Here is a 26422-nt window from a genome sequence, read left to right as displayed (position 1 = left end):
TGCCGCCCCACCCTCTGGCCGGCCACACCCTCCCACCTGGGGAAATCCAAGAACTGCAGGACCTGGGACTGTTCACACGGTTTATTTGCTTCTCTGGGAAAGTCAAGAACACAGGGCCTGTCACACATCAAAAGCAGAAGGGCAGCAAGGGCACTTCAGCAGAGGCTCATAGCTCGAGGACTCGGCGACTGGAGGGAAGGGGTCCACACCGCTGCCTGGGGCCACTTCAGAGAGGGCCTCTCCTTCCACCACCGAGGGGCAGAGCTAAGATGGGCCAGGGCTGTGGCCCAAGGCAGCCCCAGAGCTCCCCGTGCTGAGGCGGGGGTGGCCTGGGCCTAGGCATCAGGCGGGGAACCTGGTCATCCCACAGCCCACACATCAGAGGGTCTGTGAGTGTGGGCTTGAGTGCGCCTGCAACCTGGGAGACATGTGTGCACATCCCAGGAGGGGAGTCCTTCTACCGGAGATGGAGGGGAGGCTCACATTGGGCTGGGAGGCCAGTGAGGGTCTCCTGTTGCAACTCAGGAAAGCTCCCTGCTCCAGGCCTGCCCCCTTAGCAGCCCAGGAGAGCTGGCAGAGGGCCCGATCTCTGGGATACGATGGGGGGGCGGGGGTGGGAGTGGTGGAACCAGGACCCTGGTCCAAGCTGGCTGGAGGAGGAGCAGGGGCAGCCCCCCAGAGTCACCAAATTAGCACCAGGAAGGAGAACCCAGTGGAGGTGGGAGCTCAGGATAAGAGGTTTACACGGCCCCACCTTGTGCGGGGGCAGCTCGAAGACCCTCACTTGCCCCATCCAGAAGACAGCGCAGGGGTCACAGAACCCTCCTGAATGGGGTCATGTCCCCAGGGCTCCCTCTTCCCAGTCTCCATCGTCCACTGATTTTGCCCACAGAGCATAGAGGTGGGGGCACATCAGGCTGGGGGTGTCCATAGGGGCCCATGCTCCACCCCAGAGACCTGGAGCCAGGTCTCTGTCCGAGGCTCCCCAATGAGGCAAAGCCTCACCCCAACTGCCTGAGATCCGGCTGCCAAAGTCTTGGCTGGGGAACCCCACTTCCAGGGGCTGAATGGGGAAAGAGTAGGCCTCCAGGACCCCTTGGCTCCCCAGGGCCCCTGTGGTGGGATATCCCCTCGGGGACCTCACTGGAGGTGGCAGGAAGGCACAGGCAGGAGGCCCAAGGGTGATGGGCTGGCCTGGGACTGGACAGGGGCCCCGGGTTCCACCAGCCAGGACAACTGGGTGAGAGCCCATCAGTGGAATTGCTGCAACATGGCAGGTGGGCCTCCTCAGGAAAAGCGGGACTGTCGGTGTCTCTCTCCTACCAGGGGCACAGCTCAATGGTTTAGGGTATGCTGGGGTGGTGAGGGGTGGGGGACCCCTGTTCCTCTCTTTCCAGTGAAAGAAAACTCAGAAGGAAGATGTAACAACACAGCATGTCCTGGGGCCTGTGATTGTGGGTGGGGGAGGGCAGGTGCTGCCGGGCTGCGGGTGTCTGTGGCGTGGAGGGCGGGGCCTGGGTCTGGGGACGGGCGGATCACATGACAGAGCAGCATTTACAGCGCTGCTTCTTCATGTCGAGGTCCTGGGTGTCGCTGACCTCAGGCCCAACCTGGTTCTCTTCCCTGGAGCCCAAAGTGGCAGGGGGCTCAGCCGCGCTGCCGTTGGGCGGGGCATCCCCCTTGGACTCAGCTGTGTCCTCAATGACCACCAGCTCCGCGGTGATGGTGTCCTGCAGCCCCAGCACCTTCTGGGTCTCTGCCTCGTCCTCCACATTCTGGTAGCCCATGAAGATCATGGTGACCGGGGGCTCCTGGCCAGGCTGGACACCCGGCGGGCCCGACGTGGCCTCACCTGGCTGCGCCTGCACCCCAGCGATCTCTCGCCGGGAGGGTGTGGTGGTCCGCAAGGCCTCCTCGGACACCCCGCGGGTCTCCGCTGCCCCGGCCACGGGCCCTGCCTCGCTGAGCGTGATCTCGTCTGCCTTGTGGATGAGTTCGTCCACCTCAGAGGAGCTCAGGGGCTGGATCCCATTCACTGCAGTGCCATCCACAGCATGGACCACTGGTGGGAGGAGAGAAAGAGTGAGACCGTGGACCACTGGTAGGTGGAAGAGAGTGGGCTGGAGGGAAGGCCTGGCAGGTCTACAAGTGACTCTCTAGGCTAAAGAGAAAATCATAAATTAAATGAGACAGACAATGTAAGCTCCACACTGAGATCTGTGGACACAGCCAAATTGGTGCACAGAGGAAAACTTATGGGCACAAAAGCACTTGTTACAAAGAAAGACTGGAATTACAATAAATTGGGATGTTGTCTTGCATTTTGAAGCATTTGCATTTTGCAAAGTAGCTGTGTGTTTTTGTGTGTGTTTTATTCCCCCCCCCCCCCACTGAAAAGATGGCAAAAATGGAGAGAAGGGAAGTAATTAGCCCTAGGCCACACAGTTAGCCAGGGCCCAGGTCTGTTTCCCTGACCTGAGGAGTTGCAGGCATCCTGATTTCTCCCTTCCTCAGGGCTTATGTGATTCATCTTGAATTAAATTTAATTCATTTGCCCAGTCTTTCTTGTTTTCTTGTAAATGCCCCAAAGGCTACACCTCCTCCTCTAAGTTCAGCTTTAGCTGCAGCCCATGGATTAGATTACTATCTCTTGCGAGTGTAAATATCTTATAGTTTCTATTTTGATTGATTGCTTCTCTAAGCCAATATTTATTTAGAAGGATGTTTTTAAATTTCGGGGAGTGAGAGACTGTGGTCTGGGAACATAGAACATAAGATATAAAGTTTGCAACAGTCCTTATAGCTACCTCTACAGCTCAGGACACGGCCACTTTCTGAAAGTGCTCTACCTATGTCTGACAAGAACGTGCATTCTCCGTGGGTTAGAGTTTTATATGTGCAATCAGTCTTTTTTTTTTTTAATCCCTATCCCCTCTGCAATCAGTCTTGTTAAATGCATTTTCCAAATCTCTTCAACTTTTTTGCTCTGTCACTTTCTGAACTGTGTTGCAGTCTCTAAGGACAGGATTTCAACACCAAGGCAGAATCCTGGCCAATGTGTGATGCTAGTCCCAGATCACAGCCTGAAACTCCAAGAAGTACAGCTGCCTGGCTGTTCCGGGAGGAGGGAGGGACCCACAGGAGCTCAAAGACTCGCCTCTGCCTGGGCCAAGGGTCAGGGTTCCAGCTCCTGACTTCTGGCCAGAAGGAAAGTGCTCTCAACTTTCAGTTTTCAAATCCCTAGGGAGGGGCGTCCATGCTTCAAGGCCTCGCAATGACTTTGGGCTGGAGGCCCAGAGGGTGGGCGTGCCTGGGTCACACAGAGTCAAGTTGAGTATTTCCCACTGGCCACAGCCCCAAGAGTCTGAGTCCTTGGCCACCATGGAAACGGATCACCTTCCCATTGCTAAGCAACCAGAGTCCAGTCTGATGAGTCCTGACTCCCAGGGGCTGGGTCAGGCTGGTCAGAGTGGCCATAGCATGGACCTTCTGTGAGCACAGGAATCTCATTTGCCCCTCATCACTGTGTAGTAATTTTTGCCCAGGAGAATGAGGCAGCTGAAATTTACCCAGGACCACACTGCTGGCGAGAGCTGGAGCTGGAACCCCACCTGGGTCTGTGCCCTAAACCACAGCAGAGATGGGCTGTGACGAGACCCCATAATAACATCCTGGACGTCCCAGAGGCCCAGACAGCCACTAAGAACATAAGGCTTTGGGGATCAAAACCACAGTGAGATGTCACTTCACACCCAATAGAATGGCTATAATAATAACAAAAAAGTGGACAGTAACTAGTGTTGTCAAGAATGTGGACAAATTGGAAACCTCATGCACTGCTGGTGGGAAAGTAACATGGTTCAGCCACTGCAAAAAATGCCCCCACAGCTCCTCAGAAGGTTAAACCCAGAGTCCCCATATGACCCAGCAATTCTGCTCCCAGCTATCTGTCTAAGAGAAGTGAAATCATATGCCCACACAAACTTTTAAAACCAGAAGGTGGAAACAACCTAAATGTCCATCAACAGATTATTGGGTAAACACAATGTGGTCCATCCAAACAACTGGAATATTATTCAGCCATAAAATATGAACACGGATGGACCTTGAAGACACGATGCTCAGTGAGAGAAGCCAGACACACAAGGCCACACAGTGTGTGATTTCACTTATGTGAAATGTCCGGATCAGGCACACCCAGAGATAGGAAATGGGTTAGTGGTTGCCATGGTGGGGAGGGGGACTGACAGTTTTCTACTTGGAAAATGAAAATGTTCTGGAATTAGATAGTGAGGGTGTACCATGTGGTGAATATATGCAAACTCACTGAATTGTGCACTGAACACTCCATACATAATCTTCTCACAAGGGCAGTGTCTTTGGACTCACTAATGGACTCCAGAGCTGAGCTATATTCACCTTAGATTTGACTCAGGAGATTAGTTCTATGAACTTCATTCCATGAAGAGAGTAAATGTTTGCCTTGATTTTGAATGTACCTTTTAATACCTTCTTAAAACATATTTTGTTCACTAACATAGATTTCTTTTCTTTTACTAGCATCACGGTAAATACTGCCTAGAATTTCCCCCTCCTCAGAGTCCCCCTCCTCAAGTCATGCCAAAAGTGAACAAAAGTTTAAATGCCAAGATGTTTATGAAACTGCTCTGGAAATACTGATAAATTGCACAGTTTAAATAAAAGTTTTCCTTACTAAAAAAAAGAGTAAATTGGGCCGGCTGAGTGGTACATTGGTTAAGAGCTGGCTTGGGACGCCAGAGGGCCCTGGTTCGGATCCCACATATGAGGGCCGGTGACACTGCTCTCTACAGCTAAGATGCTGAACAACAGCTCGACCTGGAGCTGGGCTGCCGTGAGTTGCCAGCAATGGTGTAGGCTGCAGCCCTTGAGGCAGTGGGTTGCCATGGGCTACCGTATGTAGCCAGCAGCCAGCATGAGCGGCCGTCCAGAAACCGGCTACTGATCTGCCTTGCCCGGGAAGAGTGCAATGATGATGCCACCTTGGGCCAGTGAAGCGATGTCCTCCACAACTAGACTGAAGAACAAAACGACAGCAACTTGTCTGTTCCCCTTCCCCCAAATTCCCCAGCGCTGTTCCAATTCCCCAATAAAAATCTTTAAAAAAAAAAAGAGTGAATTTGGGCTGGCTGAGTGGCGCATTGGTTAAGAGCTGGTTTGGGACGCCAGAGGGCCCCGATTCGGATCCCACATATGAGGGCCAGTGACACTGCTCTCTACAGCTAAGATGCTGAACAACAGCTCAACCTGGAGCTGGGCTGCCGTGAGTTGCCAGCAATGGTGTAGGCTGCAGCCCCTGTAGCAGTGGGTTGCCATGGGCTACCGTGTGTAGCCAGCAGCCAGCGTGAGCGGCCAGCAGCCCTGTGAGCGGCCGTCCAGAAGCCAGCGACTGATCTGCCTCGTTCAGGAAGAGTGCAATGATGATGGTGCCAACTTGAACCAGTGAAGCAACGTCCTCCACAACTAGACTGAAGAACAAAAGGACAGCAACTTGTCTGCTCCCCTTCCCCCAATTCCCCAGCACTGTTCCCATCCCCCAATTCCCCAATAAAAATCTTTAAAAAAAAAAGGGTGAATTTGATAGTATGTGAAATATATTGAGAGAAAGAGAGAGAGAGAGAGATGGGCTTTTGCTCCAGGATCCCCTGCTCCTCCCTGTTCCAGGCTTCCTTGGGATGTTGCCCACAGCCTGTTTCACTCCTAGCCTCCAGAGGGAACCCTAAAAACTAAATCAGATTTCATTGTCATGTCCCTGCTTACCCCTCCCAAAGCTTCTTCCTTCCTCTCCCTCCACTCTGCACCAGCCCCCTCAGGCTCCTCTTGGTCCCTCCATCCTAGCAAACTCCATCCCACCTCAGGGCCTTTGCACATGCTGTGGCCTCTGCCATGTGCACTGTTCCCCCAAGTCCTGCTATTCATCCAATGAACTCCTACTCACCTCCCCTGAGGAGTCCCCCAGCCCTGTTTCCATCCTGCTAGACTCACTCATGGCCTCATCTACTCTCTGGGATTTTTGTAGCCTCTACCACATCGGTAATTATTCCAATGAGTTATTTGTGAGCTGGGGAATAAAGGGCTGGGCTTGCTGAAAGGGCAGTTCTAATGGGGATTTGATTTCCAGAGCCCAGCCTGGTACCTGGAGCTCAGCCAGCCTTCAAGGCAGGTCCCTGGAGTGGAGGAAGGCCTAGGCCAGGGGTCCAAGCTCTAAGCAACAATGGGCTGAGGGCAATGAGGCCTTGGCCCTGAACAGCGATCCTGAGAAGTAAGATGGGGGTCAGGCTCTGGCTCAGGCCGTGAGAGGGGACATCGGGGTGGGGTGAGGGTTGCGTACCTTTGGTCTCGTCCTCGTAGACCTTGACGCCCTGAGGGAGGGGCTCCCGAGGGAGCGAGGTGGTGCTGGATAGCACCCGGGTTTCCCCGGTCACCTTGTCCTTCTCCACTGTGATCTCGACAGAGTACATGGCTGGCACGAGAGGCACGGGTTACGCTGCGGCCGCCCCCCGCGTGCCCCCCACAGGGCTGCAGCCAAGCCAGGGAGAGGAGCCGGGCGCAGAACCAAGCAGCAGGGACGTCCCAGGTGCATCCCTCCCCCACTCAACCTCCTTCCATGGCCCCTCAGTGCCCTGGTGGCAGGTCCTGACGCCTCTGCTCCACCCTAGGCCCATCCTTGCCTTTCCTACCCGGTCTGGAAAACCTCAAACTGTCCAGTTTGCTCAGAGGAGCTAGTGTACAGAAAGGGCTGCCTTGCTACGGTCACAGCCACAACTGGAACTTGGGTCAGCAGGCTAGCCCTTCCTGGACCCCTGTTTTTCATGCCTGTTTTCAATTGCTATCAAACTTGTCCTCACCTACTTCTCTATGAAGAATGTATAACTCCCTCTTGAAATAAGTGAATGTCATTATCATTGGGGCCACAATTTGATACCCAGCATGTCACCCCCGCTCTGTAGAAATCATTACCACAAAGCTACACGGGACCTCACCCTGAATTCCACTATCACTCCGCCTCCTCCACCTTTCCCTTGGGGTCCCACAGAAGCCCCCAAATCACCATGCCCAACAGCCCCTCCCAATCTGACCCCTACACCTGCCTCTTCTGAGTCCCAACCTAGTCAGGGCAGCTCTGTTCTTCTTCCTCTCTCTCTTTCACCCCTTGCTTTGTCCTTCTGCAAATTCTGTGGGTTCCACCATCGGAACAGGCTGAATCCACCCACTTCTCAACCCCCTGCAGCCCATGGTCTACTCTCCTCACGAACACCAGAGGGCGCCCATGAACACCTGAGTCAGGTTTGGCCTTCAGACCTCACAGCCTTCCCTCCCTGAAGCCACCAGAGGGTGCCAAGGAGCACAGAGTCAGCAAGTCCCTGTTCTGCCCACCGCCCTCTATGGCTCCCACATCTTTCGGGGTAAAAGTCCAAGTTCTTCCATGTGCACAACCTGCCTTGTCACCTCCTTGCTCTCACTGCCTCCCTCTCTACTCGTCACTCATTTCATTCCAACCAATATGGGCGACCACGTGGTTCCTCCAACACTCCAGCCCCCGTCCAGCCTCAGGGCCTTTGCACATGCTGTGTCCTCTGCCTGGACCTCCTTTCTCCCAGATGTCTGTATACCTTGTTCCCTCACTTCCTTTGGGTCCTCGTGTAAATGTCACTTCCTAACTTTGGTCTCCCCTGAGTCCTCCGATTAAAATTGTCCCCTCTCTAGCTCCATATGCCCTGCCTTATTTTCTCCATAGGTTAATTGTATGGGCTGTCACCGCCATCGGAATATCAGACCCCTATCCCCCAAGCTGTGTCCTCATGCCTGGCACACAGCAGAGGCTTAAGAAGCACCTGTTGAAAGAATGTTATTTAACCCCACTTCCCTATACAGCCTAACACCCCTTCCTCCAGACACACAGTTGGGCAGGTTGTACACTCCATGAGGTTGCTGGCTGAGGGGACAAGTGGGGGCACCTGGCCTCGGTGCTGAGGAGCTGGTCTAACTGGCACAGAAGCCCTGAAGGCATCCCCCTCTCTGGGAAATGCTACCCTCTGTCTCCTGCTCCCTGGGGCAAAACTCACGTGGACTATGCAGGTGATGCAGGGCCTCCCCTGCCACCCACTCCCTTCCCGTGTGTTGTCACATCCTGGCCACCCTGACCCTAAGAGAGTCTTCACCTCCCAACTTGTTCTAATAACTGCAGCAGCAGCAGCAGTAAGAAGGCTCTGCCATCCGTTATGACTCATCTTCACTCGGGCTCAGTTCTGTGCCAGCCCCAGGCGTGAGGTCACTGCAATCCCACCCCTCCTGCAGGTGGAGACTGAGGTCCCAGTTGTCAGGGGGCACAGCAGGGCTTTGAACTTGACCTTGCAAATGGTCAGCACTAACCCTGTCTCTCTCTGCTTCCTACAAGCACAGAAATGCCAGAGGCCCGGCTTGGTCACCTCCAGGGACAGGGGATTCACTCCCTCTCCTGGGGCGCCTGAGGATGGTGGAGGAGGGGGATTTGCAGCGAGTGTATAAGGGCTTGTTAGAGCATGTACACTGCCCCCACCAGGTCCCAGGAACAAGCAGTGTGGTTAAGGAGATGGAAGCCATGAGGAAGTGACGGGTTCAAGCGGCCATGCGAGGGGGCCCATCTTCTCAGGGAAGCCAGGCCGGTGTGTGACCCAAGGCATCAAAGCAGAGGGGGTGTGCAGGCCCAACTCCAGGCTTGGAGCCATGGTCTTGGTCCAGCCACCACCCCATAACCACAGCCCCTACTGAGGGTGCGTCTGCATCTGACCTCAGCCTGGTCCCTCTAGGCCCCCAGCACCAACACTTGGCCCAAGACAGTGGCTGGCCGCCGGAGACAAGGCGGGGGGGCTGACCCACCTGCCTTCATCATGGTGGAGCCTTCGACCATCCTCATGGGGGTGTTGGGGACATGCTTCTCTGGTTGGTGGGCAAAGAGTGGAGAGAGAGATGGGAGTCAAAGGAGAGAAGACTATGCAACCCTCCAGGCACCCCCAAACACCCAGACACCCCCGACACCTGGACAACCCCCAGACACCCAGACACCTGGATACCCACAGACATCTGGACATTCAGAGATCCAGACACATCCCAGGCACCTGGACATCCCCAGACACCCCGCAGACACCTGGACACTCCCCCATATACCCAGACAATCCCCCAGACACTTAGCCAGCCCCCCAAGCACCCAGATACTCCCCCCAGACACAAAGACACACCTGCCCAGATACCTGGTCCTTCCCCTAGTGTATGCATGCACCCGGACCCCTCCACATGCCCAGAACCCCCCAAACACAGAAGGAATCCCTTCCCCACAAAACACATCAGCTCACAGTCCATTTCCTGTCCCTAAGCCCAAGTGATTTTCACAAAATCCCTGAGAGGCCTGCGTGCATTTTTTTTTTAAATTATAAATTTTTAATTCCACAGTAAGACAAGGAGACAATCTCCTTATGAATAATTAACACACAAGAAATCAGGCCAAAGACACTTCTGGCTACCACCTCCAATCCTGGCTGATGGCTCTCCTCCCACACTTTAGATATGGAAGTGGACAAGTTTAATATATATTTTAAAAATAGAAGTCATATTAAATAATTTTAATATACTTAATGTATTTAATAAACCATTATATTTATAGCTAAACACATATTTAAATGTCCTGTATACATGTGAAACATTTGCAAATGTGTATATTATACCTGTAATAATGGGCGGGGGGGGCATAAAATGGGTCCCAAAGCTCAAACTTTGGTTTTTTTCTGGTCTGTTTTGTGGACCCTTGCCCTGATCTTCAGGACGGTGGGGACCTTGTTCTCCCCACCAGCCCTCTGAATTCTTGCCCTCACAGACCTTATTTCACCGATGTGAAAACCGAGGCCCCCCCACCTACCCAGGAGCTCAGAGCAACTGGATGTGGGACACAGGGGTCAGCGAAGCCCAGCCACCTCCGCATGGATGGGACTGACCCAGAGCCTCCGCTTGGGGCTAAGACCTCAGCCAGGCACGCCCCTGCAAAGCCTCAGTTTCCTTATCTGTAAAGGGGTGTGTGTGGGGGGGGGGTGTTACAGCAACTCCACCCCAGGAATGCTGTGAAAACTAAGTACAATGATGATGAGGACACTGGGCCAGGCTTCCAGCGGGCTCCATGAGAATGGCATTGTTGCTATAGTCATTGTTGCTATTACTGTTACTTGCTAGCAGCAAGGCACGCTCCCCTGCCCGCCATTCCCCCTCTGGCCACCAGAGGGCGTCGAGGCCCCAACCGTCCCTTCCAGAAGCCGTACCTTTGGGCGTGCCCACCGGAGTCTGAAAGAAAGAAAGGAGAGGGGTCAGGGGTGCCAGCGCCCCCTCTCACGGACCAGGATCCCACCTGTGAGGGAAGGAGCCTGGGGAGGGCCTGGCTCAGCCGTGATCTCATCTCAGGTGCCATCTCCTCCTGGATGCATCCCCTGTCCCCCCAGCCTGTGATAGCCAGATGTCCCTGTCCTGCTCAGAAGCTTACGTGGCTCCCTAGTGCCCCCAGAATCCTCCTTGGTGATGCCCAGGGACATCAGTAGACCCCTGCCCACAAGCCTCTCCTTCCTACCCCCATCTCTGGTCAGCTTCCCTGGCTTCCTCACTGTTTCTGAAACACATTCCTGTCTCAGGGCCTTTGTGTGCCCCTGGAAGGCTCTTTCTTGGCTGGCTCATCAGTTAGATCCCTGACCACCCAATCCAAAGGTGATCCCCCCGTTACTTGGTGATCCCTCAAGTTACTATGTTATCTACTCAGCCAGTGTCTGTCTCCCCTGAGGATATGGGCAGGGCCCATGCCAGCACACAGCCTGTGCTCAGTTAGCTTCACTGAAAGCCCCTTCTCATCTCATGTCTGTGCCTAGAGAACTCCTACTCAACCTTCAAAACCCACCTTCTCTGGGAAGCCTGCCCAGCCCTCTCGTGAATCAAATGCCTCCTTGGGTAACTGGGGTGGGATAACAAGGATGTGTAGGAGGAGAGGAGGAGTGTCCCACAGGCCCCTTGAGTCCTGAAAACAACTAAGGTGGTTGGGAGACTCCTGATTTTGCATGGACGTACTGCGGCAACCATAAGCTCAGGGCCCAGTGTTCCAATCTGGTTTTAACAGAACCTGGTAGACTTCAGGCCCTGGAATCAACAGCCTTGTGTGGCCCTGAGCCCATCTCTCAACCTCTCAGGGACTCAGTTTTTGTCTTCCATCAAATGGGGACAGTTCCCTCCTAAAAGGACTCTCATGAGGCTTGGACAGGTGGTACCTGGAATGTGTTCGGCACAGGTCAGGCATGCATTAAGTGCTCAATAAAGTAATGACAATGATGACAAGTGGGTGGCATTCATGAAAAGCTCCCTTTGTGTTGGGTCTTGTGTAAAGTATTTGTCATCCATGGATCCATTTAGCCCTTGAGACATCCCCAGCACGTTGGTGCTCTTTCCAGTAGGAAAACCGAGGCCCAGAGAGGCAATGCCACATGTCCCAGGACACACGGCTGGGAAGTGGCAAGCTGGGATTTGAATGTAAGGGTTTTGTGCTAAAGTCTGGCCACAGCAGGGGTGGGGGCCCGGGAACCTCCTTACCTGACGAGAATTCAGCACCACCTCTGCCTTCTGGGCCTCCTTGGCCAGGCTCGGGGTTGCCACGTTCTCCTTGATGGCGACTGGGGGCACATCTGTGTTCTCTAGCACCTCAATTTCCTTCTCCAGCCTGTGGGGTGGGGGTGGGGGGCAAGGTGGCAACCCCCACCAGGCACTTCTGTGTGCTTGGCACCATTCTGGGCACTTTCTGTATGTACAGGGACCCCTGACTTTGATGTTTTCTAACACCCTGTGAGGTACTCTTGTCATTTGCCCTCCACTTTGGGGAAATTTAGGCCCAGTGTGATGAATGCTTGCAGCCAGGGACCTAAACCCAGACTGTCCATCCACCCGTCCCTTCACTGCCTGTGCCACTGCTGACTTCATTTGCTCCCAACTGCCTCTCCTTTTTTCCACTCAAATAGATTTATTTTTACAGGAAGCTTTACCTCTCCAGGACAGCTGGAAAAACCATGTCACTTTCCAAGTGTCAGAAAATAACAGTACACCTAAACCCCATGCAACAAAGCCATTGTATTGAGTCCTGCCCCAGCCATCACCCGCCTGAGGGACAGACAGGGTGAGTCTGCAGCCTCCCAACATAGTGAGCCCAAGTCAGCAGGCTAGACACAGCTATGGTCAATCTGGAGGGCTTCTTGGAGGAGGAGTCAAGGCAGGGGGCACTGAGTGGGCAAATAAGGGTGGTAGAACCACCAAGGAGTGGGTTACCCTGAGAGGGAGAAAGCCAAAGACCCCCTAAAGCGGTCAGCATGTGTCAAACTCACAGTAGGGCTCAAGCCAGCCCCCCACCCCCAGGACTGCACCCAAAGGGTGGAAAGTAAAGGAGCCACTTTGTCGAGCCCCCATTGGCCAGCAATTCCCATCGGCTTTTCGACCTGCCCTGTATGTGTCCCTCTGCCCAGTCACCTGACATCTCCACATAGGCCCATCTCAGCCTCCAGCTTGTGTGTTGGAATTAAGATGCAGAGGTCCTCTGCCGACTCATTCACAGGGGGGGAAACTGATGCCTGGGGACAGAAATCCTAGCAGACCCCCCACTTTCTTCCAAACCAAACACATCAGTGCAGGATCTGAGGTTCCCATGGCAGGGCCAGCCTCAGTGCCCTCTGGTGTGGTGTGCTTTGGGACAGGGACAGGCCACATGCCTCTCAGGCCACTCCTTGGCCAAGTGGACATTTGGAATTTTGGCCGTCACTTCCCTCTGTCCTGACCCTGCTGCCCTGGCACTGAGCCTGGGCCTCCTGCCTGCCCGGAAGCTCCAGGCCTTTTGTCCTAGCCGGGAGGATGGTCACCTTCCCCAGCCCACCCCTCCCTGCCTTCCTGCAGGCCCAGATGCTGGGGCCTCTGGGGCCACCATTAGAACCCAGCAGAGAAGAGCTCACCAGCTGGCCTGGCGCCAGGAAGCACCTAGGGAGGCAGCTGCTGGCAACTCCCATCCTCAGAGACTCAGGGATCTGCCCTAACTGCATGTCCCTCATGCACCTGCTTTGCTGGGGTGTCAGGAGAAGGGAAGGGTCATGCAGAGCAGCCCATGGCCCCCAATAGCCTACGTTGCCTCCTTCAGCTACCTGGAGCCTGGTCAGATGCTCACACTCCTGCACGTCTCCATTAAAGCAGTTAGGTCTGACTCAGTTCCCCCATTCCAGCCTTTGGGTCCCACTGCTTGGTCCCCCACCCACCTGGAGATGGACTCCTCCAGAAGCCGGGCCTTCTGCTCATCCTCTTGCATCTGTTTCCTCATGTCCCCATCCCCCTCTGAGGCGGAGGATGGTGTCCCCTCCAGCAGCCAGCGTTCCCGCAATGCCTTGGACTGGGAACAACAGGGGTCGGGGTCAAAGTTAGGGTCAGGGTCTGGGTTGGGGTCGAGGTCAGGGCCACCTCAGCCTTCCTGCTCCCCCTGACCCCTATATCCGGCAAGGCTCAGAGTCTGTGGGCACTGCCACCACCCCGAACCCCATGAGGCCAGGCTCTGCCCATCAGGTACCTTCAGGTGCTGCAGCTGCCGCCGGTCATCCTCCAGCTGCCGCCGCTTGCTATCAATCTCCACCTGCCTCTTCCGCTTTTCCTGACCAAACAGACCAGACTGGCTCAAGACTGGGCAGGGGGCCATGAAGACCCCACCAAACCCACCAAGGGCTCTGCCCACACAGACCCTGCTTTTACTGTAAAAGGCACTCACTTGGCCCACTGCCCCCTCCCACCTGTCTCTCCAGGCCATTTCCCCAGCCTTGGCATGAGGGCAGATTTGTACTATACACCAGCCTCAGTTTTCCCACCTGCATAGGGTGTCTAAGAGTCCATATTCAAAGGACTGAGGAGTTCCCTATGTTTTCATTTGTGGGAAAGTGCCAGCAGGCACTTCTGAGTCGCAGGGCCTCAGGATGAGTGTGGGAAGCTCCTGAGACCCCAGGTCCTCCCACTGGCCACACGGTCTGAGGGACAGAAAGAACTCACTGCAATGGCCAGCAGCCGCTCCTGCTGGGATGTGGTCTCTGCCACCAGGGTCCTAAGGGGAGGGGAGGGGAAAGACAAGGTCAAGCAAGGAGGGAGTCCACGCCACCCGTTTTCAGCAGATCTGGTTCAAATTCCCGCCCTGCGTCTTCCAGGTGGGTGATGGAGTTTCCCTTCTGTAAAGTGAGACCCTTCCCTACACCCCTCAGAGGCAGCACCATCCTCTCCATCCACCCTTCTTACCTCATTAATTCTCCCCACATACTCTTCTGCCACCCCCTCAGGGCAGGACCAAGGGACCAAGGGAGGGGTGAGGCTCTGTCTAGCGGCTCAGGAAAGGTGTGGGGAGAAGAGGACATTGAGACTAGGCTGTGAAGGGTGCATAGGGGTTCACTGGCACTCAAAGGCTAAAGGGTGTTTTAGCATGAGCTGCATAACCTCCTTGCCCAGACTAGTCCTGTCCACCTGTCCACCTGTCCACCAAGCACTCTTCGGCTCTGGGGGGTGGGGGGCAGGTCTTGAGCTCTCCCCCCAATTTTTTTTTTTTTAAGATTTTTATTGGGGAATTGGGGGAGGGGAACAGCTCTGGGGAATTGGGGGAAGGGGAACAGACAAGTTGCTGTCCCTTTGTTCTTCAGTCTAGCTGTGGAGGACGTCGCCTCACTGGCCCAAGTTGGCACCATCATTGTGCTCTTCCCAGGCGAGGCAGATCAGTCGCCGGCTTCTGGATGGCCGCTCACGCTGGCTGCTGGCTACACACGGTAGCCCATGGCAACCCACTGCAGCAGGAGCTGCAGCCTACGCTGTCGCTGGTGACTCAGGGCAGCCCAGCTCCAGGTTGAGCTGTTGTTCAGCATCTTAGCTGTAGAGGGCAGTGTCATTGGCCCTCATATGTGGGATCCGAACCGGGGCCCTCTGGCGTCCCAAGCCAGCTCTTAACCAATGAGCCACTCGGTCCGCCCTGTCCCAAATTTTGAAAGACCCTAGAACCCTTCTGGGAGGCCATGACAAAAGGCCCAGACTCTCCGCAACTTTCTTATCTTCACAGGGTCTGAAATTACAGACTATTCTTTGATTCTGCTGCCACCCCCAACACCCCTTGACCTTGTATCAGAGCCCAGAGCCACCCTGTGGCCTCCAAAGACCCTCCACCCCTCTGGACCTCAGTTTCCCCATCTGCACAGTTGGAGCAGACACCCCAGCTCTAACCCTTCTGTTATGTCCCCCTCCTCCTGTGGTAAATGGGAGCCCCAAGTCACAGTGCACTGGGTCCACCCTCAGCAGAGCCCCGGCCTCTGCCTCTCCCTCACCCCCAGGGGCCACTCCCTGTGATCTATCCTGGGCCGCGGTGCCCCATCTGCCCGCCCCACTCAGGTTCAGTTTCCTTGCCACGCTGAGACCTCTGAAGTCATCTGGCTCCCACGCCCCAGCCAGGTGACCCCACCCAGTTCTTCCCTTTCTGGTAGGTGGCAGCTGCCAGCTCTGTGCCTCCCCAGGGCCCAGCAGTGCCAGCTGCAGCCTCTGTGGCTTTCTTCTCTCCTGCCTTGGGAGGCTGAGTTCAGCTGGGTAGAGTTCAGGAAAGGCTTAACCCACCTATCCAGCTCACAGCCCTTCCTGAAGGGCCAGGTCAGCTAGGCTCTGGGTCTGCCCCATCACCCTGTGCGATGCAGGTAGGGTGTGCCACCCCTGTGCTCCCCATATAGGCCCATCCCCTCACTTTTTGCAAACTTCACATTTCCCATCCCAGCCCAGGCCTCTACTATCACCTGCCACCTCCCTGGCCCCTGACAGCTCCCTGTCCACCCCACAACCAGAGGGAGTACCTCAAAATGAGAATCAGAACCTGTCACTCTCCTGCTCTAAAGTCTCCTTGGCTCACATTGCCCCTTGAGAGAAACCCTGAGGCCCACATAACCTAACCCCCACCCACCTCTCTGCCCTGGGCCCCTCTGCTCTCTTTCCCTCACTCTGTCCCAGTCATCAGGACTTCCTGGCTGTGCCTCAACTGCACCAAGCTCATTCCTACCTTAGGACCTTTGCACTTGCTGTTCCCTCTACCCAGTAAGCTCTTCCCGTGGCTGGAAACCGAAGCCCAGAGAGGGCAAGCTATTTGCTCAAAGTCACACAGTTAGGAATTTGCAGAGCCAGGATTCAAGCCACAACTGCCCAGCTCTGGGCCACACACAGGCCTTCCCTTTTCCCAGCTCTAAGGAGGCCTCCAGAGATCAACCCAGAAAGGAGACGGGGCTGGGGAGGGGGCATATAGTAGTTGAGACCTCAGTGCACACAGGGCCCCACTGGGCAGAGGGACTAGCCGCCTAATGCAGGGTTTCCAGCGCGGCGGGCAGGTGGCCATTCAGACTGGACACAGGGACACAGGGACGGCAGTGAGGCCAGCTCCCCAGGCTGCAGACAAGGAGGGCAGTGTCCTCGCTTGGGCCGCCTGCCCCTGCTGGCCGAACCAGGGCAGGGGAAGGTCAGGCGGGCCCAGGAAGAGAATTTCCATCCTCCCCATCTGCGTCTCTGTTACAGCTCAAGAGGCTCAGGCTGTGCACCACCGTCAAGGCCCCTTCTCAGGCCTGGGGGCGCCGGAGCCGCCCTGCCCTGCCCCGCCCCGCCCCGGGCGCCGCCGCCTCGGGTGATGGATGGCGGTGCCCGCGGGAGGCGGTCGCCCTGGCAACTGCGCCGTCCCCATGGCAACGTGGAGGCCCAGCACGCGGGGGTGGGGCCAGCGCCATGCAACTCCCGCCCCCAGCCCGGCGCTGGGGGGCTTAGGGGCTTCCCGCCCTGGGCTTCAGGGGCTGCCTAGAGAGGATGGGAGGCAGAGGGGAAAATGGGTCTACCCTGCTCTGGCTGCTGTGGTGGTGGTGGTGGGGGTTTCCCTTCTGGGTTTAGAGGCTCCCGTCCAGGGAGGGGCCTCTACCCGGAAGGGTCTGGACCCGCCCCTGGCGCGAGGTAGGTCAAGCCAAGATAATGCTCAGCGTCGTAAATAAAACAAAATAGGACCATAGAACCCTCGTGAAACAGCGACAAGAAAGAACACCTTCCTCGGCGCTCCCCACTTTCCAGGCATGTCTCAGCCCCACTTTACAGGAGGGGAAACTAAGGCTGGGGTGGAGGGAGTCTGTAAACAACATTTGCTAAGCGTCCATCCTGATAGTCCTGCGAGGCGGGGCGGGGGTGGGGATGATTACGCTCGTTTTCTCAGTGGATGAACAAGCTGCTAAATGGTTACACTAGGACCTGCGGCCAGACAGGCGGGCTCAGCACACGGAGCACAGGGTCTCCCTAAGATCTGGAAGGGAGAGGGATGGTTGAGATGCTCACTAGGGCTCTGTGAGGGAAGCAGAGGCCAGATCACAAAAGATCTTATACACTGGGCAGAGAAGGTCAATTTTGGTTAAAACGGCATAGGGAGGATTTAGAGCAGCAGCTGCCGCCATTGGCTGTGTGACCCAGGGCCAGTCACTGGCATCTCTGAGCCTCCCCTGACTCCACTGCGCAATGGGCCACAGCTCGCAGCTGCTGGTGGAAGGACACACCCTTCTCCCAGACGCCCACCCTCAGCAAGCTCCTGTCCTTGCGCGATTATTTTTATGGCGCTTGGAGCAAATTCTGGGCTGCAGCCACGATGTGGGCGGCTCAGGACAAGGCGAGGGCGTCGGCTGCGAGCGGGTGAGATAATCCCGGCTCCAGGAGATGAGCTAAAACCCAAACTCAACGAGTCCAGCAGAGGTCTCAGCTTTGTGGGGCGTTTATTTTTTAAAGGCCCAGAGAGGTTACACAACCAGCCCAAGGTCACCCAGCGGGCAGGATAGGCGGGACAAGAGGCGGGTGAGGGGATTGTCATTCCAGAGCCCATGCCCAGGCAGCTCCAGCCAGAATGAGGGGGTCTCGGCTCATGCAGGCTCATAGCCCAGCGCTGGAACATTCCTGTGCTAATTGAAAGGAAACAGCTGACAATGACCTTGGCAATGGGGGAGGGGGACTGGAACAGGGAGGTGGTAGAGTCACTAGGGGTTGGAAGGTGGTGGTGAGAGAGGGAGCCCTGCAGCCCAATGGGCCCCTTCCCCCAGTGGGCAGGAGATGGAGTGGGGGGAAGTCCCCAATCCACCTTCTGGTTTTCAGCTCCCTGTTGGGCCTTTGTCTCCTCAGCACCTTCCTGGCTCCCAACCTCCTCCCACAGCTCCATTGCCCTGAATAAACCTCAGCCTCTCAGCTGCAATTCAAGCCCTCCTCTGTTTGCTCCTTGCCCTTCATCAGCTTCTTGCCTTCCCCTTTCCCTCCTCCACCTCCAAGCTCAGCTAATGCATAGCCCCCTCTTCCAGGAAACCTTCCTGGGTCTCCTCCCCTCATCAGGTGACCCCCAGGACCACTACTGTCACTGCTGAGGTGAACAGCCCATGAGGCATGAGCTTACTAGTAGGTTGAAGGCAGAGAAACATCACCCCCATAGTGGAGACTGAGGTCAGAGCAGGCCACAGACCCAGAGGAGCAAACCTGTTGCCTATTAACCTGGGCCAGGGAGAGCGAGGAGCTGAACCCTGCCCTGGGCCCTCAAAACAGGAAGGGCATTGGAACATGGATGGAGGCACTGAAGACAGAGACATTCCCCAAGGTCTGGATGCAGGGCAAATCCAGCTGAAAGATCAGCTCTAAAATCCCATGTTCCTGCCCACCCCTCACTCTGGTTCCAGTCACACTCAGACATCGCAGGCAAGTTCCCATCCCACAGACTTTGTACTGGCTGTGTCCCCTGGTGCATGCTCTTCCTCTATCCACAGGCCTCAATAATCCCCTCAGGCCTTTCCTCAGACATCACCTCTTCATTTAGGCCTCTTCTGACTTCCCTAATCAAGTTTCACCTCCAAATACCCCCGCCAGCTCTCACCACCATGCAACACCTTGGACCTTTACTTTTTTTTTTTTTTTTTTTTTCCCCACAAGGACAGTAAACTGTCTCTTTTTGTCCTTGCCATGTCTTCACACCCAGGACACAGCAGATACTCAATAAATGCTGAGATTTTTAGACTGGACCAGCAAGTCAATTAGGGTCTTTCAATTTTCAGAGGAGGCCCCCACCTAAGGGGTGCCCTTCCCTCAACATATTCCTGTCACCCACATGGACAGACCACCTGGTCTATGACCATTTTCTTCTTTTCTTTTCTTTTCTTTTTTTTTTTTTTTTAATCTGAGCCATCCTGCCACCTGTTGGCAGCTCAGCGGCTACTCAGCTCAGGCTGGGACTCGAACCGCTGTTGCTCAGAGCTCAAACTCTTGAGCAAGCTCTTAACCAACTGAGCCGCTCGGCCGGCCCTTCCTTCTTTTCTTTTTAAAGAAACTCTCTGTCACATTTATCTAAAACAGGACCTGGGCTCCCCACATCTAACAGAGGACAAGGGACAAGCTCCAACTACCTCGGAAGTGACTTTACAAATTAATAAACAACCTAAATATCCATCAATGATGAATGAACAAACACAACATGGCCTGTCCACACACAGGAGTGTCACTCAGCCATGAAAGGAGTGAGGCGCTGACACTCACCACAACGTGGATGGGCCTTGAACACACGGTGCTCATGAGAGAAGCTAGACACACAAGGCCACACAGTGTGTGATTCCGTTTATGTGAAATGTCCAAACAGGCAAGTCCACAGACAGGACGTGGGTTCATGGTTGTCAGGGGATGGGGGGGGGGAGGGGCAGGAACTGCTGAAGAGAATGAGGTTTCTTTTGGAGGTGATGAAATGTTCTGGAATTACATAGAAGTGATGGTTGTACAACTCTGTAAATTACCAAAAACCACTGAACTTCAATTGGGTGGATTATGTGGTGTATGGATGGTATCTCAATAAAGCTGATAAAAATAAATATATACATATATGTAGAAGAAATGCTGGCCTCATCAAGGGCCAGGTCGGGGCCAGAGGTAGGGTCCCACCTACCCTGTGGGGTGTCGTAATATCTTGCAGGCTCTGCCGTGAGACTCCATGATCAAAAGATTGGGATACAAACCGACCAGGGCATCACCTGCTCATCCCTGCCCATCACTTGGCCTTCAAGTCCCCCCACTGATGCTCCCCTTACCCCCAGGCCTGGCCCTGTCCCATCACTACACTTTTGTCCATGCAGTGACTCCACCCAGCCTGCCCTCACTCTAGTCCTTACCTAGTCTACCCAGCACAAGGCCTGGGCTCCCCTCCTGATTTCCAGCCTAATCCAGGCTTTCCCAGTGATGGGCTCTGTCACCTGAACTCCTGCTTGAAAGCCTTGGGTAGGAGACAGACACCCCAGCTCGATTTCACACTCCTCAGACTGGAAGACCTCCACTCAGCCATCCAACACTGCACTAGGAACCTTTGGCAGCATGGCCAGGGCCCCCTCTAGCCTCCCTGGCATTCAGAGACTGGGCTGTTTTTCTAACCAAGCCAGCCTGGCCCTGTGGGCAGCTCTGACACCACAAAGATATGAAGTTGGATATACGCCAACTCAAATGTTGGGCCCTGGTCCCCTGGCTCAGTATTTCTCTCTGAGCTGCCCCCACAACCCCTGTCCAGCTTGAACCTTGACTTGCTCCTCCCTGATCTGGCCCCTCAGCTACCAGAGGCCCTTTCTGGTGCCTGAGAGCTCTCGCTCCTTCCCTGCTCAGACACTATCTATCCATGGTTCCCCATGGCCCCAAGCTGGGCACCCCAGGCCTGGCAGGATCTAGCCCCAAGAGTACAAACCAAAGCACTCCCTTCTCCCAATACTTTCTCCCCTCTGGACATTTATACAAGCCAGTCTTTCCACTAGGTGCTCCCTTCTGCCTGCCTGGATAAACCCTTAAATATCTTTCACAGAGAAGGTCCATGAAGAAACAGATCAGGAAACCTTCCCCCACACCTCAAAGAAGACCTACCATGGGCCACCCCCCCAAGCCCCTCTGATCTTCATGGAGCTAGAATGGTCAGCAGGGAGTGTTTCTTAAATGAACAGATGAGAAATTTCCTGGATGAAGAATGGACAGAAACAGGGTCCCAGAGTTGGAAAACGGTGATGTGATTTTTTTTTTCCTGAACATTAACCCATCTCCCATCATTAAAATCTGAGACCTTTGAGGGTGGTACTTACAGGGTCCAAGTCCATATAGCACCTGCCCCTCTTCTAACTGCACCCCAACCAGGAAGGGGCTGGGTGGGCTCATGTCCCCAATCACCAGATGTGAAAAGTGAGTCCTAGGGAAGGTGAGTGACATGCCCAAAGTCTCATAAGGAGTCAGGACACCCCCTTTCCATGCCCCACTCTGGAATCAGCATTCACAGAAGAGGTCTCTGGGAGGAGGAGCCAGATGCCATCAGGGGCCCAGGCCACAGCCACGGCCACCAACCAGGCTGAAAAGCTCATGCCAGGATACTGAGGAACCCCGCAGACCACAACCTCTGGGACACAGGAAGGTACAAAGACTTCCTCCCCACTCCCAGCTCCTGCCCTAACAGCTAAGAGGACCACCCAGGAAATCCCAGTCTCATCCCTTTCCAGCTGTGTGGTTTCAGGCATGTCATATCACCTCTCTGTACCTCAGTTTCCCCAGGGCTGCTGTAAGGATCCAGCAAATTCACACAGACAAAGCACTCCAAACAGGGCCCAGGTATAGAGCAAGTGCTCATTAAATGATTGCTAAGTCAATAAATGATGCTGGCACTTCACCACCATCCCATGTCCCTGCCACCACCTCCAGTGTTATCCTCATGTTCCTTCCCCTTTACCTCACTCACTGTTTAAATCAAACCGCTAGTTTTAGAAGGAAAGGGTTCATTGTTACCAAGCCTGAGAAAACCAGAAGCCACTGACACAAACATCAGAGTAAAAACATTGAAAAAACAACAACACTGAAAATAAACGCTTGTTATTCAATTATCACTAGATACTGCTGCCTTTTAACTAGCTGTGCCTCTCATTTAAAAGGGAGATTAGCAAGTGTGAAAGATAAGGACCCAGTAAGCAACCAATGGAGACTTTGTCCTTGAAGATGTCCAGGCCTGAGGGGGGAAGGAACCTGGGAAGGTCCTGCCCCAGCTCCCCTCTCCTGCTCCAGTCCAGTGTCTGCACCCTTCCCTCACCCAGAAGAGCACTTGGGCATCTGACAATGGCTGCTCCAAGCTAAAATAGTTTTATTTTACCAGCCAGACCCTGAGGCTCCCAGAGGAGCAGCACCTTCCCGGTAGCCACACAGCAAATCCTCCCCAGGGCAAGCTTGGCACCCAGCTCCCGAGCCCCACCCCCCAGGAGTGTCTCCACATGCTGCCACCCCTACCCTTGTCCCACCTTTGCAGCATCAGCCATCTCTCCCACAGCCTTGGTGATTAGTTACTTGCTAGTTTTCAATAAATCCTTAAATTCGTAAACTAATGAAGATTAGTTTAATCCTTAAATTGATGAAATTTTGTCAGATTCTTAAATTTATTTTTAAAAGAAACTTTCGGGTACCACCATAAGCTGCAACCATTTCCCGTGACTCTGGTGGCAGAATCCATGGAAACGAGATGAGGTGAGTGATATGTTCTAGTGGCTATTGCCTCTGTGCCTGGAGCCTGCTCTGCCCTCTTGGAAAAGGACAAAGGGCAAGGGACAGGTGTTCCAGTTGGGGCAGCACCAATTGCAGCTTCTCCCCACTATTGTCAACCCAAGCACTGGGGACAGGCTTTCTCTCATGGCTATTCAGACCAGGTAACGCCAAGTCCCATTCCACATCTGTACTCAGAAAAGCCAGTGATCCACCTAACAGAGGGACATGACACCATATCTGACCCATAATCAATAAGGCACAGGGCAGGGCACCCTCCTTGTGATGTGTGACCCTGGGGCAGGGCTGGCCCTTTCTGGGCCTGTCTCCACTCTGAGAAAGGGGTTGTGGGAAGGGAAACAATGGGGTCTGACCACAATATCCCCCCATTCCTCTACTCTAGGTGAGTGTTTTCCTTGCTTTTCACCCCTCATCCCCTGAGGCAGCCCCTTGCCCACAGCCACATGCTGCCCTGGGCCTGCTGTCATGAGGCTCAGAGGCTCCCCTTGGGCCCAGGGAGCAGAGCAGATAAACAAGTGGGGGATCGTAGTGCAGACAAGTCTGGGCCAGGCTCCCCTGAGCCCCTGGCTGGGCTCCCAGGGCGAGTGGGGGAGCAACCAAGCCTTTGTCTGGGTTTTCAAAAGCAGAGGACACTGGGTGTTGCCTTCCCAGGGAGGGCAGGAGGCAGGGGCTCCCACCCAGTTGAGGGTGTGGTGGATCATGGGTGAACCCTTGGAGGGAAGTTGTCTGCTCAGAAAACACACCCAGTGGGAAGTGCAGGGGGAGCTGGACTGGTTTGATCTCTATGTTCAGGCCTCTGGTCGGGTGGGAACCTGGCCCAGAGCAGGGCAGCTGATTGCCTCCTGCACACAGTGGGCATGCCGCCAGTCCCCAGACACCTATTTCCCACTCCCTGCCCTTGCAAACACACCCCACAACCTCCCAGTGCCCACCTGTGTAGTGGGGGTATGGGGGCCACCCTGACACCAGAAGAATGACCCTGTCTGAAATGACCACTCACACTCATCACCTGTAAAAACCCTCGCTGCCCAGAAGCCCCTGACAAACCCAACACAGACCTAGGTCAACCACTCCATTCGAACCAGGGGCCAGCTGCCTCCTGACTACAGCATTTGGGGCCCCATCTTGGGGATACTGTTCCCGGAGGGAATAATCCCCAAGCTCCCTGTTGGAAAGCACCTGAACCTCCGGTCTCGTACATCCCAGACCGGAAGCTGGGCAGAAGCCCCCTCCCTCCGGTGGCAACTCGGGACATCTGCAGACCGGACTGGCCTTAGCAGGGGCTCCCTACAATACTCGAGGCCCTTGAGGAGGGCAGCCAGACAGAGGGAGGACTAGCCGGTGCGTGCGTCCAGGGCGCAGGGAGCAGCGAACTCAGGCTGTGTGTGTGGGGTGGGGCTGAGCTCAGGGCCTGACCGGTACAGTGGGGAGGGGTCGCTCCATCACTCCAGGGCACCCGCTCGGGAGCCCACAGGTGGCGGAGGGCCGGGGATAGCCCACGGAGCGCGGGCACGGCACGGGCGGGGCGCGGGCGGAGACACCATCTTCCCCCTCCCAGTGTCCTGGGCTGCCCCCAGCCGCTGCTGCCCGAGTCCCTACGAGGCCGTGGGCCGCTGGGGTCCGATAGGGGGAGGCCTCAGGGCGGGTGTGGCCTAGCCCGTGTCCCGCCCGAGCTGAGCTGGGGGTCCTGGAAGCCCCTGGCCACCTCCCTCTCCACGCGGGGCAGTGACGCCCCGGGTAGGGGGATGTAGTGGGGACCTCACCCCTCCTTCGGGTCCCCAGCCCTCCGAGACCCCGGCCCCGGCTGGAGCGCGCCTACTCACTCCATTTCCCCTCCGAAGTCCGGGTGGGTCCGTGATGCTGGGCGGGGGATGGCGCGAGAGGGCGCTCGGGCCGAGGTGCTAGGAATCGGCGGGCTAAGGCCTGGGGACCTGGGTAGCGCGGCGCGGGGGCGACGGCACCCGCTCGGGCATTGCTCCGCTCGCGGCTGTTTATTGTCCGGGCGGCGGGTGCGGGGGGTGGGCTGGGCGCGCGCGTCGCCGCCGCCGCCACCGCGTTTCTCTGTCGTTCTCCTCCCCGCCCGGTCCCCTCCCACCTCCCGGCGCCGCGGTCCGCGCTGCGCCTCCTGCCGGCCGCTGGAGCTGCCGCAGCGCCTCCAACCCCGCGCGCGGACCTGGCCGGAACCTCCCAGGAGTCCTGCCCGGTCCCTCGCCCCGATTCATTCATCACATCTCCAAAAGGGGCTGATGCTGGCGGCCAGGCGGGTCTGCTCTCTGGCTTGGGACCTATCCGTGACCGCGACAAAATCCCGTCTCTCCCCAGGTCCCGGTCCACAGAGGGAGCCGGTGGGGACAAATAAACCGGGCAAAGGTCAAGTGAGACCCCTGGGGAGGTCAGGAAGGCCGCTGGGAGGAGCCGACGTCTGTACTGCAGCCTAGAGGTCTGGGAGAAGAAAACCCAGGTGCGGGGCACTGCAAGTGCAGAGGCGGGGCGGTGGGACCCAGCCAGGCCCCTTTGAGGAGGAATAGCAGTAACACAGAAATTGCTGAACTTCTGAGCACTTGCTGGGCACTGGGCGCTGGGCGCCGGGCCTGGTCTTAGATTTGGAGGAGGGTTAATGATTAAAGTCTGCCTCACAGCTCCCACAGCACACTGCAAGCCTGTGTGGTCAGAGTGGGTGAAGGGGACAGTGGAGGGAGCAAGGAGAGCTCATGCTTTGTCCTGAGGGCACTGGGGAACCACGGGCAGTTTAGAGCAGGAGAGGAACCAACCTGATTTGTTTTTGTGAAGGTCCCTCTGGCAGCCAGGTACGAAGTGGATTAAGGAGGGCAAAGAGAGAGGCTTGGAGGTAGGGAAGAGGCTGAACTGCTCCCCACCCCACCCCCAGGACATGGCAGACTCTGGACCAGGTTGAGAGGCAGGTGCATTCTGGGTGGATTATGAAGGGGGAACCGACAGGATTGCCACCAGATAGAATTTGGGGTCTCTCTATTTCCAGATTGAGCCCCTGTATGGGAACTGTGGGGATGACAAAGAGTGACATTGGGTGGGCAGCTTGATGCCCAGGTTGGAGTTCACAGTGAGGCCCAGTTTAGGCTAGGGGTGGGGCTCTCCGGTGCTAGGATGCCTGGATGAGATCCTGAGGGGAACAGGCGCAGGCAGCAGACAGAGGCATCCAGGTCCCCTGCCTTCCCCTTGATTTTTCAAAGCCTATCTTGAGGCCTTCATGCAGCATGTGTCACCATGTGGACCCCACAGATGAGCAAAGAGGCAGGACCTGTCACTGCCAACATGTACACTGTGGCCCTGACTTCCCAGTTTCTTGTGAGAACACTAGCTCCCTGGTTCTGAACACACTTACTGGCTGGTGGGGGGGGGCAGCAGGAGGAGGAGGTTCTTCCAACCCCCTTCGTTTTCTTGTAAAATGGTTCTACTCAGCAGGTGCTCAATAAATGGGTGTGTGCAAAGGGAAATAGCTTTGGATGGGCTCTGGAGAAAGAGGCTGCAGGATGCACCCCTGAGGGGGCAGGAAAACTGCTATGTCTTTCTTTTTTTTTTTTTTTTTTAAATTTTACTTTCAGATATTAGATATTTAAGTAATTATTTTACACAGTTTTATTAAGGAGTTTTAAATCTTTTTTTTTTTTTAAAGATTTTTTATTTTATTTTATTGGGGAATTGGGGGGATGGGAACAGTGCTGGGGAATTGGGGAAAGGGGAACAGACAAGTTGCTGTCGTTTTGTTCTTCAATCT

General features: G+C 55.4%; 1 protein-coding gene across 2 annotated transcripts; it reads right to left on the bottom strand.

Annotated features, from left to right (window-relative positions):
* Positions 1-66: 66 nt before the first annotated feature.
* PALM (paralemmin) lies at positions 67-24765 on the bottom strand. 2 transcript variants are annotated; one of them, XM_019657205.1, is made up of 9 exons: positions 24492-24765; positions 14104-14155; positions 13634-13714; positions 13329-13459; positions 11632-11758; positions 10326-10347; positions 8899-8958; positions 6371-6502; positions 67-2062 (listed from the first exon to the last, which is right to left on the bottom strand). In XM_019657205.1, exons 1-9 carry the CDS (start codon positions 24494-24496, stop codon positions 1536-1538), a joined length of 1137 nt encoding a protein of 378 aa, XP_019512750.1. In that variant the 5' UTR covers positions 24497-24765; the 3' UTR covers positions 67-1535. The 2 variants fall into 2 exon arrangements, with proteins under 2 accessions (XP_019512750.1, XP_019512751.1); XM_019657206.1 differs by lacking the exon at positions 6371-6502.
* Between the last annotated feature and the right edge of the window lie 1657 nt (positions 24766-26422).

The sequence above is a fragment of the Hipposideros armiger genome, unplaced genomic scaffold (assembly GCF_001890085.2).
Source record: "Hipposideros armiger isolate ML-2016 unplaced genomic scaffold, ASM189008v1 scaffold_275, whole genome shotgun sequence".
NCBI classification, from domain to species: Eukaryota; Metazoa; Chordata; class Mammalia; order Chiroptera; family Hipposideridae; genus Hipposideros; species Hipposideros armiger.
This window is presented reverse-complemented; position numbering and strand designations above follow the sequence as displayed.

Bases quoted from the DNA above. Each gene is read 5' to 3' on its own strand.
- PALM (XM_019657205.1), bottom strand. The intron at 13,715-14,103 runs GTGAGTTCTTTC...CTGTTTGGTCAG, and splicing joins AGCGGCTGCTGGCCATTGCA to GAAAAGCGGAAGAGGCAGGT. The intron at 10,348-11,631 runs GTAAGGAGGTTC...TCTTTCTTTCAG, and splicing joins TGGTGCTGAATTCTCGTCAG to ACTCCGGTGGGCACGCCCAA.